We start from the raw sequence: 13,602 nt of genomic DNA on the forward strand, positions 1-13,602 counted from the left end.
TTCTTATTTTTTTCCGAAAACAGAACATTAAGTACCAGTCACCTAACTGAATTTCTGTCTCAAAATTCGTTCAAAACATGGTTCAATGTAGGGTCAAAGGTCAAAGATGTTTTCAACAGTCAATGCCTTTATGTTTCAGTACATTCATGTAACCTGTTGATACTCGTGCACATACATATATACACATACAGGACAGACATGCCTGAGTTCCGTCCTTTTGAGTTGCCCCTCTGTCAGTGCCAGAACACCCCCTCCCCCAACTAATTCCGTGAGCGTACCTGGCACATCGCTACGGCGATACAGGCTCTCAGTGCTACCGCGCTCCGGCACTGGACTGGGATTCTGTTAATCCGGTCCAGCAGCCACAGAGCTATGGAAATAGGGCAGGAGAGGTGAACGACAGAGAGCACTCACCAAATATCACAGAGCTTTAGTTCCAACACACAAATCTCGGACAGACCCTGCTAGAACATAAATCAGTTCTAATAAAGTCAGTTCCTGTGAAGCAGTTGTAGATTAAATATGCGATTAATACAATGACAATCATCAGTCAAGAATAATTATAATCATCATCATCATCATTAGTATTACTACTACTACTATTAACCTATTACATACTCTCTCTCTCTATATATATATTAATAATAATCATAGTATTAATTATATAATAATCAGTATTGATCACATAATAATAATGATTGCTACTATTAATATGTATAATTATACACTTGTATTAATATTTAGCTCTGAGAATAATAATAATAATCCAATAATAATAATTATTATTATAATTATTAATAGTCATTAGTAGTAGTAGTAGCAGTGCTCATATCATAATTTTATCATAACAATTCCTAGCATGAATATTTATTATCAGGCCCCGTTCTACAGGGGTTCTTGCAAAAGCAAGAGCAGCCTCAGTTGATACTGTAATAATATCATATTGGCCCTGTCCCGAATGGCACCCTAAACACTCGCGGTCTTCATATATGAGTCCGCACTTTTGTGAAGTAATGGCACTTTGGCTGGATCCCAAATGGCACACTTCATGTGGACTCGCGGTCTCGTGGCCTTAAATTGCGCGTGCTTGCCAAGTGTACAAGTCCGTAGGGTGTCCCATTCGGCATTTCAGCGCTCATAAGTGTGCTCGCGAGTGCTGCCTTTGTGCCTTCAAAGCGGACTTCGGCAAAGCCTGCACTTTCGCACCCTCCACACGAGTTACCTAGCCAGGAATCATTGCGAAGTTGCGAACGCCCAATCAGATAATTGAGGGGAGGAGTTTCGTGGCTGTTTAACTTTCGGTGGCATGATGTCATCAAGCCTGTCCCAAAATACACTCTCGCATGGACTCGAGGCCAGCGCCCCTCAGGTCTGCACTTCTTGACGTCACCAAGTGTGAACTCGAATGAGGTCCACAAGCCCTGACTGTACCATTTGGGATCCAGCCTTTGACTGTCGGGAAGTGTGCTGTGGAGCTCGCTTCAGTGCGGGCTCAGCAAAAGTGCACATCAAGGGCGCATATCTTCCGCAAAGGGTGTGCTTCTGATACCTAAAATGACAAATGGGACACCCCACGGCCTCATAGACTTAACAGACGCGCACGTGGCACCCATTGGAAGTCCTTCACCGGCAGTCACTCGAGGCGAGTATGACTGTCCTCTCCGTTGCTTCTACTTGTGGGTCTTCAGATGGCTGTAGAGGCCAAACCGCAATCCGCTTACTTTGGTGCAGTGTGGGCAGAGGAGAGTAGTGATCGTTGGTGGTGGTTGAGCCTTTTTGTCTTTCTACTGCATTATTGTAATGGTGATGCTGGTCATGTTGGCTTCCTCCAAGACGCTGTTGTTGGTGCGTCTGTCCTCCCAGCTGATCCTCAGAATCTTTCGTAAGGATCTTTGATGGTATTGTTTCATTTCTCTCAGGTGCCTGCTGTAGGTGGTCCATGACTCGGCTCCATACAGCAGGGTTAGGAGGACAGCGGCTCTGTAGACCAGGAGTTTTGTTTGGACTGTTAGGTCTCGGACTTCAAAGACTCTTTTCCTGAGTCTGGTTTAGGCTCCACTGACACAACTCAGGTGTTTGTTAACCTCAGAGTCTATGTCAGCTTTTGAGGAAAGAAGACTGCTGAGGTAGGGGAAGTAGTCCACGTTTTCAAGAGTTGTCCACGTTTTTGGTGTTGTCCACTTTTATGGTGGGCTGGGTAGTTGGCTGGTTCGGTGGGGATTGATATAGGACCTGGGTCTTCTTGATGTTTAATTTTAGGCCCAGGGCTCTGTATGCTTTGGCAAAGGCATGCAGGATGCCCTGGAGGTCTTCTGTGGAGTGTGCTGTGATGACGTTATCATCTGCGTACTGAAGCTCTGTGACGGTGGTGTAGTTGACTTTGTGCTTGGCCTTGAACCTGTTAAAGTTGAAGAGTCTGCCATCAGTTCTGTACATGACTGGAAGCCCCTATTTGCCATCTTCATTGCAGCCATTCTCCACTTAATTGGCAAAGAGGGGCTTCCAGTCATGTACAGAACTGATGGCAGACTCTTCAACTTTAACAGGTTCAAGGCCAAGAGCAAAGTCAACTACACCACGTCACAGAGCTTCAGTACGCAGATGATAACGTCATCACAGCACATTCCACAGAAGTGGATTTGGAGCTGCAACGGCAGCTCCAAATCCAATGTGAAAGGCTTGGATTTGGAGCTGCCGTTGCTGAGTACTGTGACTGACATGACATCATGTGGAAGCCTCAGTATTCTGATATACTTGTCATGACAGCCTTACCTTGATAGTATGCTCCACAGAGCCTGGCGGTCTACCATGTCAAAAGCCTTTATCAGGTCTATAAAGGCCATGTACAAAGGCTGCCTTGCTTCACTGCATTTTCCCTGTAGTTGCTGTTCTGTGAATATCATGTCTGCTGTACCTCTGGATGGGCAGAAGCCACACTGTAATTCTGGGAGTAATCCCTCAGACAGTGGTAGCAGTCGGTTTGCAAGGACTCGAGCAAGGGCTTTGCCTGTTTTTGACAGGATCGAGATGCCCCTGTAATTTCCACATTCAGCCTTGTCCCCCTTCTTGAATATGGTCACTATTAGAGTGTCCCTGAGCTCTGAGGAAAGTTCTTCTTTTTCCCAGACCTTGAGGAGTAGGATATGAATGTGGTACAGGAGCTCTGATCCACCTTCCTTTAAGATCTAAGCTGGGATCACATCTGAATTGGCGGCCTTGTTGTTCTTAAGGCTCCTGGTAGTGTCTTGAACCTCTGTTATAGTTGGAGGTTCCCCCATGCCATTTCTGATGGGACTTTGGGGGATGTGTTTAGTAATTTCTATTTCAGTTGTGCTGTCCCTGCTGAGGAGTTCTTGGAAGTGCTCCTTCCATCGGGTGTTAATTAACTCATTGTCCTTCAGCAGCTACTGCCCGTCCTTTGTGCGCAAGCGATTTAAGCCATGGTAGCTTAGACTATAGACGGCCTTGGGAGCAGTGAAAAAGCCTCTGGTGTTACCCTCTGTCCACCAAGAGTTATTTAACTCCCTCACCTGTCCGCTTTTGGCCTTGCAGGTTACATCATTTTGCCAGGCACAAAAGGCTTTCCTTTTCTTGGAGATGAGTTGTTCCATCGATGTGTTATTCTCTTCAAACCAGTCTTGGTGTTTTCTGGACTTGTACCCAAAAATGGTTTTGCACGTAGCAAGGATGGTAGACTTGAGCAGACTCCAGTGCCCTTTAATGTCATCAGGGTATTCTTGTTGGAGGCTTTCCCAAGAGGTCACTGTTGGATGGCAGTCTCCAAGATGCCTTAAATTGGTTTTTCTAGCAAAAGAGAGTGTTAGTGATGGTGAGGTTGTACTGAGCAGACTTGCTGAGAAGCATTACTTCATTAGAGTTGATGTTACCAATGCCTTCCTTTCCAACAGTTCCCTTCTAGGGGTGTTGATCCTGGCCATCCCTGGCAGAATACGTTTATCTTCCCTGGGGATTATTGACAGTGTCTCGTCTAAGCAGGTTTAAAAGGTCTCTTTTACTTACTCTTAAGAGTATAAAGTAGGGGCATAGGTGCTCACAACTATTGCTATCTGGTTGCTGGCAAGCACCAGACGGATGGTCATGAGACGCTCACTAATTCACTAGTTCATAGAGGTGGCTGATAAGCTGGTTCCTAATAGCAAATCCAACACCATTTGATCCTGGGCTCATCAGCAGCTTTTCCTTTCCAAAAGAAAGTGTAGTCACCATTCTCCTCTTTTAGTTGTCCTTTGTCTGCTAGTCGGGTTTCAGAAAGGGCGGCTAGGTCAATCAGGTATTTTCTTAGTTCTCTAGCGATGATTGCGTTTCTCCTCTCCGGTCTATATCTGGTTGCACTATCCATCAATGTGCGCACATTCCATGCTCCAAAGTTCATGGTTCTGTGTTTCTGACAGTGAATGGTGATCCCTCTGGACATGGTAATCCAGTCAGGAGGTTTGAAGCAGGCTATTTTTAGGGCACCTTTTCAAGCCCCTTCCCCACGTGGGGTGAGCATAGTGGATCCTATAGGGCTGCTCAGTTGTGGGTGCAGCTATGGTTGCAGCACCATTGACAAAAACAGATTTGGCAAACTCTCCAGTGCGTATTTGTGTTTGCGCTCTGGAGAATGTCAAATGTTTCTATTTACTTCTAATCTGTTCTAAACTGTTTTCACATACTATATAGTAGGGAAGTATTTGATTTTGGATGCAGCATAGTGTTTTTGCAGTGGTGAGCAATGTAGCCAATCACAGAAAAGTGTGTTGATCTCTTGAATTCAATGGCCAATCAGGGGTGTTTAATTTAGTCAGAATCCACTCACCGGTCAAAATGCTGAATCATCTCATTATGTACACATAATAAAATAAGAGTAAATAAGAGATTCATTGTGCGGTGGAGACAACTTAATTGATTATAACAGAAATTTGTGGTAATTACACACTGCAAAGTTTTGGAAGTAACAACCACATATAAATGCGGGATTCACTCTCGAAATTGCAATGATTGACACATAGCACGGGACAAAAATAAGAAGAGATAAGAAAACCTATACGCATTAAGAGCACTAATTTCAGAAGCATCCTCAGTGATTTGATTATGGAACCTTTATTTGATTTGATTCTGGATATTAATACTAATATGTAAATATGGCTAAATGCAAACAGAACTGTGGAAATATTATCTGTGTCTCTCCCACTTGCCCCTTCCTCTATCTATTTGCAATCCTTCTCCACTACATACTTAATTGTGAGAATGTAATGCTGAATTTAGTATGTCCAGGCAGCAAATGTCACACACTGATGTTACTCCCACTTAGGATTGCCCAGTTGTAATTTTTTTTCCATAAAGGACTGAAGATAGTGTCAAATTGTAATGTTTTAGACATATTTTTTTATCTTTTAATGTTTTAGTCCATCAATAGCCTATTTGGCCCATAATCAACCTTCTGTATTCAAAAAATGTTTTTCATAGCTAATTTTAAATATCTGACCGTCAAGATGAAAGAGGAGTTGTTTACTTTGGCCGCCATTCCTTTGGGTGCATTGTCCTTGCTCAAGTGACCGTGACTTTCCCATCATCGTTTCCCATCTTAAAAATTCAAATTCCATGGACGGAATGCTGGAATTAAAGAATCTGTCTTCTCCACTGACTGCTGCCAAGTTAGCTCTACTAATTAACATGCCTTCTGATGGGCACAATCCAAATACCTGATGCTTACTAATCATTTCCCGGTTGCAATTTACCATGGGAAAAATGCGTCTACAATCCATTAGGGTCATTTATGGAAACTCCAATTAGATCTGACTTTGACAATGTGAAAATACAATAGTTAAATATGACAATTTCTTAATTTTATAAAACAAACAGGACTGCTTTTAAATGTTTCACAATGACCCTGTTCAAAAGATTAGGGTCAGCAAGATTTTCTTTTCTCTTGAAAGAAATTAATACTTATATTTAGCATTAAACTGATAAAAAAGTGACAGTAAAGATTTTTACATTGTTCAAATAAACTTTCTCCATCAAAGAATCCTGAAAAAATATGTATCTCGGTTACCACAATGATATTAAGAAGCACAAGCGTTTTCAATTGTGATAATAAGAAAGATTTCATGAGCACCAATTCAGCATATTAGAATGATTTCTGAAGGTTCATGTGATACTGTTTTACTGTATTTTTGATCCAATAAACGCACACTTGGTGAGCATAAGTATTGGTTACACTTAATTTTAATGTGTCCCTGTTACAATTACACATTTAAGTACAGAGTAATATTAACTATATGTACTTATTATAGGGTTAGGGTAGGATGAGGGTTTTGTTTAGAGGTAGTTGCATGTAATTAAGCCTAATTTATAGTAATTACTATAGTAAATACATGTAACAAGGACACATTAAAATAAAGTGTTACCGAAGTGTTTAAAAACAATGGCCAAGCACATGCAGATGTTAACAGTAAACCTCACAACGTGCATTACATGAGAATATTAAATATTAAATTGCATCTCGTGCAAAAATGCTGATGCAGCATGTTTGCCATGTGTTCCTGTGCAACCGGGATGGCATTTGTCACTCCATCAAAAGAATAAGCTGCTTGTGTAATGACTTCATCTCTCTATATGTGTGTGCGCGCGCGCCTTCTTTTCGAGTGCGGATTTGCTGGTCGCGCGCATGCCTCCCTCTGCCTGGCTCCTTATAGTGCCGGGCGGGAGGCAGGAATTCTGACCGAGTGGTACGGACATCGCCGCCAGAGACCACAAACACGGAGCTCTCCCTTTAAACAAGGTCTCATGATCGACAACTCTTTCAATCAGTTGTCCTGGCGTGGAGGATCAGGGCGAACGCACGTCTTCCTTCACTTAGAGCAAAGCGCGTGAGTGACAGTGACAGTGGAACTGAACATCAGCATCTAAGACTCAAGGAATCCACAGACGACGAGCCGGCATGTATGAAGTTTTATTAAATATTTTAATTCAGTTATATATTTTACTTTTAATTAAATAATTTAAATGTAATAAAGATTTCTGTTCAGATGTTTAATTGAACTATTTCTGACAGAAATAGTTCAATTAAACATCTGAACAGAAATCTTTATTACATTGTGGTTGATGCTTTGCAAAACATTTTTTTTTTGTGTGTGTGTTTTAATTTATATGAATGCTCTGGACTTAAAGGGACTTACAGTTAAAATTCACCCAAATATGCCAATTTCCATCATTTACTCACCCTCATTTTGTTCTAAACCTGACATCAGATAAACACAGAAGATATTTTGAGAAATGTCTCAGTATCTTTTTCTCCATACAATGGAAATCAATGGTCACCAAAACCAACATTCTTCAAAATATCTTCTTTTGTGTTCTGCAGAAGAAAGTCATGTTTTGGAATGGCATGAGGGTGAGTAAAATATGGCAGAATGTAAGAATGAAACTGCTACTGAAAAGTGGGTGATCGTAGAAATAAATTTTTCATTAATCAATCATCACCATAATATTAAAAAAACACTTGAAAAATCATTGAACAGCTCTTTCAACTAACAACCAGACTGGAATATACCAAATTATTTCAACAAATTATACATTTTGCTGTTTGGTAAGTTTTTTAGTTACCAAATTAGACATCTATTTTAACTGGTTTTGCTCACAAATATGATTTGCTTCTGAATCAAGGCTTACAACAATATGTATAAATGTATTATATAAAATTATTAAAAATTAAATATTTATTTAATTAAATATATAAAATAGATTTGTAACTTTGTCCAGTGTATGTTACAGAATATGGTGTATTATTTGTTTGTCCTGTAAAATGTCTTCATAATTATATGATCAATAAGTTATAACAATATGTTTTTACATTGTTTTAACTCACCAAAAGAAGTTAAACAATTTAAAAAAGTATAAGTTATGCAAGATTCAACTAATTTTTAAAAAAGAAAGTTTAATGCAATTTAAGTTGAAATGACTTAAACATCCAAGTTGATTGTACTTAAAAATTTAAGGCGGCAACTTTTTTTTTTGTACAGTGTTCCTGTTGGTTTTATGTGTGCAGATTTTGACCTGTTGATCATGCATCAGCTGTCTGTGATTTCCCTGTTGGTCTGTCTGTGGCTGGTGGAGCGCTGCCATGGCAACAGTAGCTTGGGAAACAGCCTCAATGATCTACACACTCAGTTTGGTGTCAGCCTCTACCAAACGCTCACAGAGACAGAGAACAACTCCAACCTGATCGTGTCTCCAGCCAGCGTCTCATTGTGTCTGGGACTTCTGCAACTAGGTGCCAGGGGCAACACTTTAGCACAGCTTGAGGGAACTCTGGGATATGATGTCAATGGTAAGAGTAAACTAGCAACACACTTGTAATCTGCATGTTGGTGTCCCAAACAGCTAGTGCAAAATCTAAATCAGCAATGCCTGACAACCTGCCTACCTTTGTCCAATATTTGAAGAGGAAATGTATGATGATACAATGGTCTTCTCGTAGATGCTCGTGTACAGGACATTTTGTCTCGGCCACAAGGAGACCTGGGTAATTCCAGTGACGGGGTGCGCCTTCAGCTTGCCAATGCCTTATTTGTCCAGAGTGGTGTGAAACTCCTGCCAGAATTTACTCAGCATGCCTTGGGATGGGGTAACAGTAGTCTACTGAGTGTAAACTTCAGTAATCCCAACTACACTCATAGTCGGCTACAGCAATGGACACGTTACCACAGTAAAGGTGAGTGCCGTGACCCTAAAACCACTAGGATCATCATGATTTATGTTTAAAATGTCTTTAAGTGATGAGTAAGGCATATCAAAAGATTTAGAATCTTTGTATATGAATTTAAAAAAAAATTATATTGTTAATTATATAGTTATGTAAATATATATTATGCAAAATTAAATACTGATTTGAATTTAAAAACAATTATGACTTAAAAATATATAATTATGTAAATATACATTATGTAAAATTAAATATTGATTTGAATTTAAATGTAAGTATAAGTATATATAAAAATATAATTAGCAAATATTTGTTATGTAAAAATAAATATTGATTAGTTTAAATATGCATTAAAAATATAATTGTGATATAGTACGTAAAATTAAAGTTGAATTTAAATACAATTATGACTTTTAAATATAATTACGTAAATAGATATTATGTAAAATTAAATATTGATTTGAAGATAAATACAATTATGACTTTCAATTATAATTTTGTAAATATGTTTTATGTAAAGGTAAATATCGATTAGAGTTTAAATATAAGTATGAATTAAAAAATATCATTTTGCGATATAGTATGTAAAATTTGATTTTGATTAGAACTGAAATTATGATTTTAAAATATAATGTAGAAATAAATAATCTGAAATTAAATACTGATTTGAATTTTAATATAAGTATGAATTAATGTAAATGTATTTGATGTAAAAGTAAATATTGAATTTAAATTATTCAATTTTCTGTAATAATAAATTAATTATGACTTTAAAATATATTTTTTATTATTAATATTAATATATATACATTTTTTTATTTAAATGATTAATTATCATTAATCATTAATTATGACTTTCTAATATAATTATGTAAATTTATATTATGTAAAAGTAAATATTGAATTCCATTTAAATAGTTTTATTACACATGACACTAGTATAGTTTTTTAAATGATGTAATTATTATGATTTCTAAAGCGGATGACCATCACCAGACAAGAGCGGAGCAGCTTGGGTCCGGTGAGGCCCAGGAAGAGGCCTCCGGGAGAGACAGTTTGCTGCACATTGCTCTTCTGAGCACGGTGGTGTTCCATGGTGCCTGGCAGAAACAATTTCTCTTCACTGAGACTCAGAACCTGCCCTTCACCCTCTCAGACGGCAGCACAGTCAAAGTGCCCATGATGTACCAGTCAACCGAAGTCAATTTTGGTAAGGGAAGGAACAAAACAAACACAATTTAGATGGAAGCCTATCAGAATTATATTGGAGGTTTATTTATTTTTTTAAAAGAAAGTTCCCTCGCTTTACCTGTCCACCTGTCTCAGGGCATTTCCGACTGCCTTCAGAGCAGGAATACACTGTGCTGGAGCTGCCATACCTGGATCGCTCCCTCAGGCTACTGGTGGCGTTACCTGGTGACCGGAAAACCCCTCTGTCACAGCTGGAAAAGCAGCTCACGGCCCGTGCTGTGGGACTGTGGGATACTGGATTAAGGCGCACTAAGATGGATATATTTCTGCCAAGGTAACTTTAAAAAAATATTTTATGCAGTTGGGTTTCAAAATTAATTATATTATTTATATCCAGGTCTTGTGTGTATTTCAGGTTTAAAATGCAGAGCAGGTTCAATCTGAAGCCTGTTCTTCAATCTCTCGGTATCTCTGATGTCTTCAGTCCCTCAGCTGCTGATTTTAGAGGAATCTCAGGTAGGAAAGTGGGACTGAAAACAGTTTAAACCAATCACAGATGCTGAGGATACAACAGATATCTTCAGTTGAAATCGGTGATTGCAAGTTTTTCTCACTATGTGAAGATTAAACCTGTTTAATATGTCTACAGATGGGGAAGGGCTTTTTGTATCAGAGGCTTTCCATGAGGCAAGAATAGAGGTGACAGAGGAAGGGACAAAAGCAGCTTCAGCAACAGGTATGTGAGATTTTGCTTGCTGAAAAGGATTAGTAGGGAATTAAAAATAATAGAAATGTTTAGGAATACCTCTAGATATCAAGTACTATCTGTTTAATGTTAATGAAGACTGATCCGATCCTACGTTGACATGCCAGCATCATATTATAAAATTGGATACATTGTGGTTTCTAATAGAAGTCATGTTGCACCTGGAAAGTCACGATAAAGTGGAAGCAGTGGCAGATCTTTTCTTCTGTATTGTGACGTACATCCAAGAGTAACGGATTATTGGGTAAAAAAATGTATGACAGGGACTTGCTTCTGTGGTTTTACTGCAGTAAATATTTAGAGAAGTCTTGCATATGTCACCAGATAGAAGTCTTTTGTTTCCCCAGGAGATTGAGTCATGACATTTTGATGAAAAATTCCAAAGTCAAAATTTAAATACAAAAAGAAACATGCACCGTGAGATCAAACACAATGAGATCAGTGACATGCATTTATAAAATAGGGTGAATTTTCCTTGTTTATCTTTTACAAGAGGACAGAGATGATTGTTTAAGATGTAATGTCTGTTTTATATACTCAACAAAGCTACTCCCTGGGGTGAGTGTGTGTACCTGCTTGAGAATCAGTTGTAGTCAACAGATGGGATATAGTTGAACAGTCTGATCAAGCTGTGAATCCACTGGGAAATAATGACAGAACTGTCTTTCTCCATCTTTCTTTTTAGCGATGGTGCTACTGAAAAGATCCCGTTCAGCAGTTTTTAAAGCAGATCGACCATTTCTCTTTATCTTGCGACAGATCAATACAGGTAAATACTAGAAACTGTAATTAGTATTCATGATTTTTTTTTTTTTTTTCATATTTGATTAAAAAAATACAGTAAAAACAGTAATGTTGTGGAAATATTATACTTTAAAATACATTTCTATTAGCCTGGAAATCCAGGCCTAAATCTAAAAGATTAATGGTCTGGCGTCGACTAATGAAAATCGCCCAGCTCGAGGGGCGGCACCATTTGAAAATCTCACTGCACGCAATTGGATAACACTACGACCAATCACAACAATAAACCCCATACGCTACCAGGAGCTAACTGGTAGATTAGACTCTTACCATATCTGGTCGGCAAAACAGCAAAAAAGTCCTTCTTGTAAAGGAACGATTCGAGCGGCGTCTTCTGTTCCTGTTTTAAATAAAAAGCCAAGTCTAACTCGTTCATTATAGCAGCCAAAGCCGTTTCAAACAACTGGTATTCATCCATAGCCATCTTGCAATGTTTACTAATGACTTCGACATCACAGTGCTGTCCTCATCTATTTAGCTCGCCTCTGGCCCGCTTATATCAGATAACCCGATGTGATTGGTGCAGCTCAGATCGAGGGGCATATTTAATGAGCATCATTACTGGACACCAGAGTAACTCGCTGAGCAAATTCAACTTGTGCTCTCGCGAGAACTCTGGATTACCAGGGTACATTTCTATTTGAATATATTTTAAAATGTAATTTATTCCCATGATGGCAAAGCTGAATTTTCAACTCTTCAGTCTTCAGTGTCATATGATCCTTCTGAAATCATTCTTATGCCAATTTAGTGCTAAAGAAACATTTCTCATTAAAAATAATTTATAATAATTTTTTTTTTTTTTTCACAATTCTTCAATGAATAGTATAACAGCATTTATATTTGAAACATTATAATTGTATTTAGTTTAATGAGTCCTTGATGAATAAAAGTAGGCAATTAATTTCTTTCATAACAAATCTTACCGTTTTGAAAATTAATTTGTGGGCTTTTATTCCACAGGTTCGTTGCTATTCATAGGTCGGGTTCTGAATCCAGCTGAGATGTCTTGAGAAGATCCCTGCAATCACAACTGCTTCAAATTATAAACACACACACACACTTGGCAAAATCATACAAATGTATATTAACATGACTCCACACACCCCTCCTCCTTTATGGTTGGAGGTGTGAGAGGAAAATTTGAGGACCGTTAGGAGGGTCCACTGACACTTCAGGAAGAGGGACGAGACTTTGTACATATTTGTAAATAAAATTTTATTACATCAGGGTTTTTTGCACTTCACAGCGTCTGCTGTCATTTTTTCCCCCTCTGCCCTCAATAAATTTCCTCATTTCTGATGGAAATGTTTGGTTATCATCAGTTACTAATTTCATGATTGCAGTTTTTTTTTTTTTTTACTTTAACCAAAGTGCTGTTTTCACATATACTGAAAAATGTAAAAAGGCTATTGGATCACAATGTGGCATTATAAGATGCAAAAATATAAAATCAAAATAACTAAATCCCAATAGGATTGCAAATTTCAGGAATAAAAGAGCTCTGACCATCAAGATAACACAGTCCATGCTCAACTTTCCCCACCAGCGTTTTTGAAAAAAGTTGCCAGCCACCACCAGAATTTTTGATAATTTTCACAAGTTTCATGGCCGCCAGAATGTTTTGTATGAATATCTGAAAATGCAAAATGTGGAAAAAAAGAAAGAAAGAAAAGCTGCATGAAGCTGAAAGAAAACAGCTTCATGCATTATTTTTTTTTATCAACATTTGAATGTGGGCAAGATTAATACAAATAAAAGGATCATTTTGAGCAAAAACCTGAGAAAATCCCGTTTTTGTCAAAGCTACGTCTGGATGGGATTCACAACTATGATAAAAACATTATAGACGGAGTAAATCGAGTCCCTCAACACCCCCTAAAGCTGTACAGTTCTACTCGTCCTGGGTCAAAATTTCCTTCAATAACATTCGGCAGTTTTGATTTATATGCAGTCTAATGTTGATGATGGCGTTTTTTTTTCACATATGATATCGCTTTTTGATCTGCTTCTTCGCCTGTGTTTTGATCATGAGGTTCAGTACTCTTTCAGAAGATTTCATAGCGCCCCCTACCGAATAAAAGTGAAAAAAACAAGGAAAGAGGTAAAATTCCGTCAATGGCGGGGAAAGAGT

The 13,602-nt window shown here is 38.4% G+C and overlaps 1 protein-coding gene across 1 annotated transcript; it reads left to right on the forward strand.

Annotated features, from left to right (window-relative positions):
• The first annotated feature begins 6,645 nt into the window (after positions 1 to 6,645).
• Positions 6,646 to 13,242, forward strand: serpine3 (serpin peptidase inhibitor, clade E (nexin, plasminogen activator inhibitor type 1), member 3). Its single transcript, XM_079880829.1, has 9 exons — positions 6,646 to 6,945; positions 8,051 to 8,332; positions 8,483 to 8,716; positions 9,687 to 9,917; positions 10,034 to 10,232; positions 10,314 to 10,414; positions 10,548 to 10,634; positions 11,350 to 11,433; positions 12,432 to 13,242. Exons 2-9 carry the CDS (start codon positions 8,068 to 8,070, stop codon positions 12,479 to 12,481), a joined length of 1,251 nt encoding a protein of 416 aa, XP_079736955.1. The 5' UTR covers positions 6,646 to 6,945; positions 8,051 to 8,067; the 3' UTR covers positions 12,482 to 13,242.
• Positions 13,243 to 13,602: the final 360 nt, after the last annotated feature.

The sequence above is a fragment of the Squalius cephalus genome (assembly GCF_949319135.1).
Source record: "Squalius cephalus genome assembly, chromosome: 9".
NCBI classification, from domain to species: Eukaryota; Metazoa; Chordata; class Actinopteri; order Cypriniformes; family Leuciscidae; genus Squalius; species Squalius cephalus.

Bases quoted from the DNA above. Each gene is read 5' to 3' on its own strand.
- serpine3 (XM_079880829.1), top strand. From the start codon at position 8,068: ATGCATCAGCTGTCTGTGATTTCCCTGTTGGTCTGTCTGTGGCTGGTG. The intron at 9,918-10,033 runs GTAAGGGAAGGA...CACCTGTCTCAG, and splicing joins GTCAACCGAAGTCAATTTTG to GGCATTTCCGACTGCCTTCA. The intron at 10,635-11,349 runs GTATGTGAGATT...CTTTCTTTTTAG, and splicing joins AAAAGCAGCTTCAGCAACAG to CGATGGTGCTACTGAAAAGA.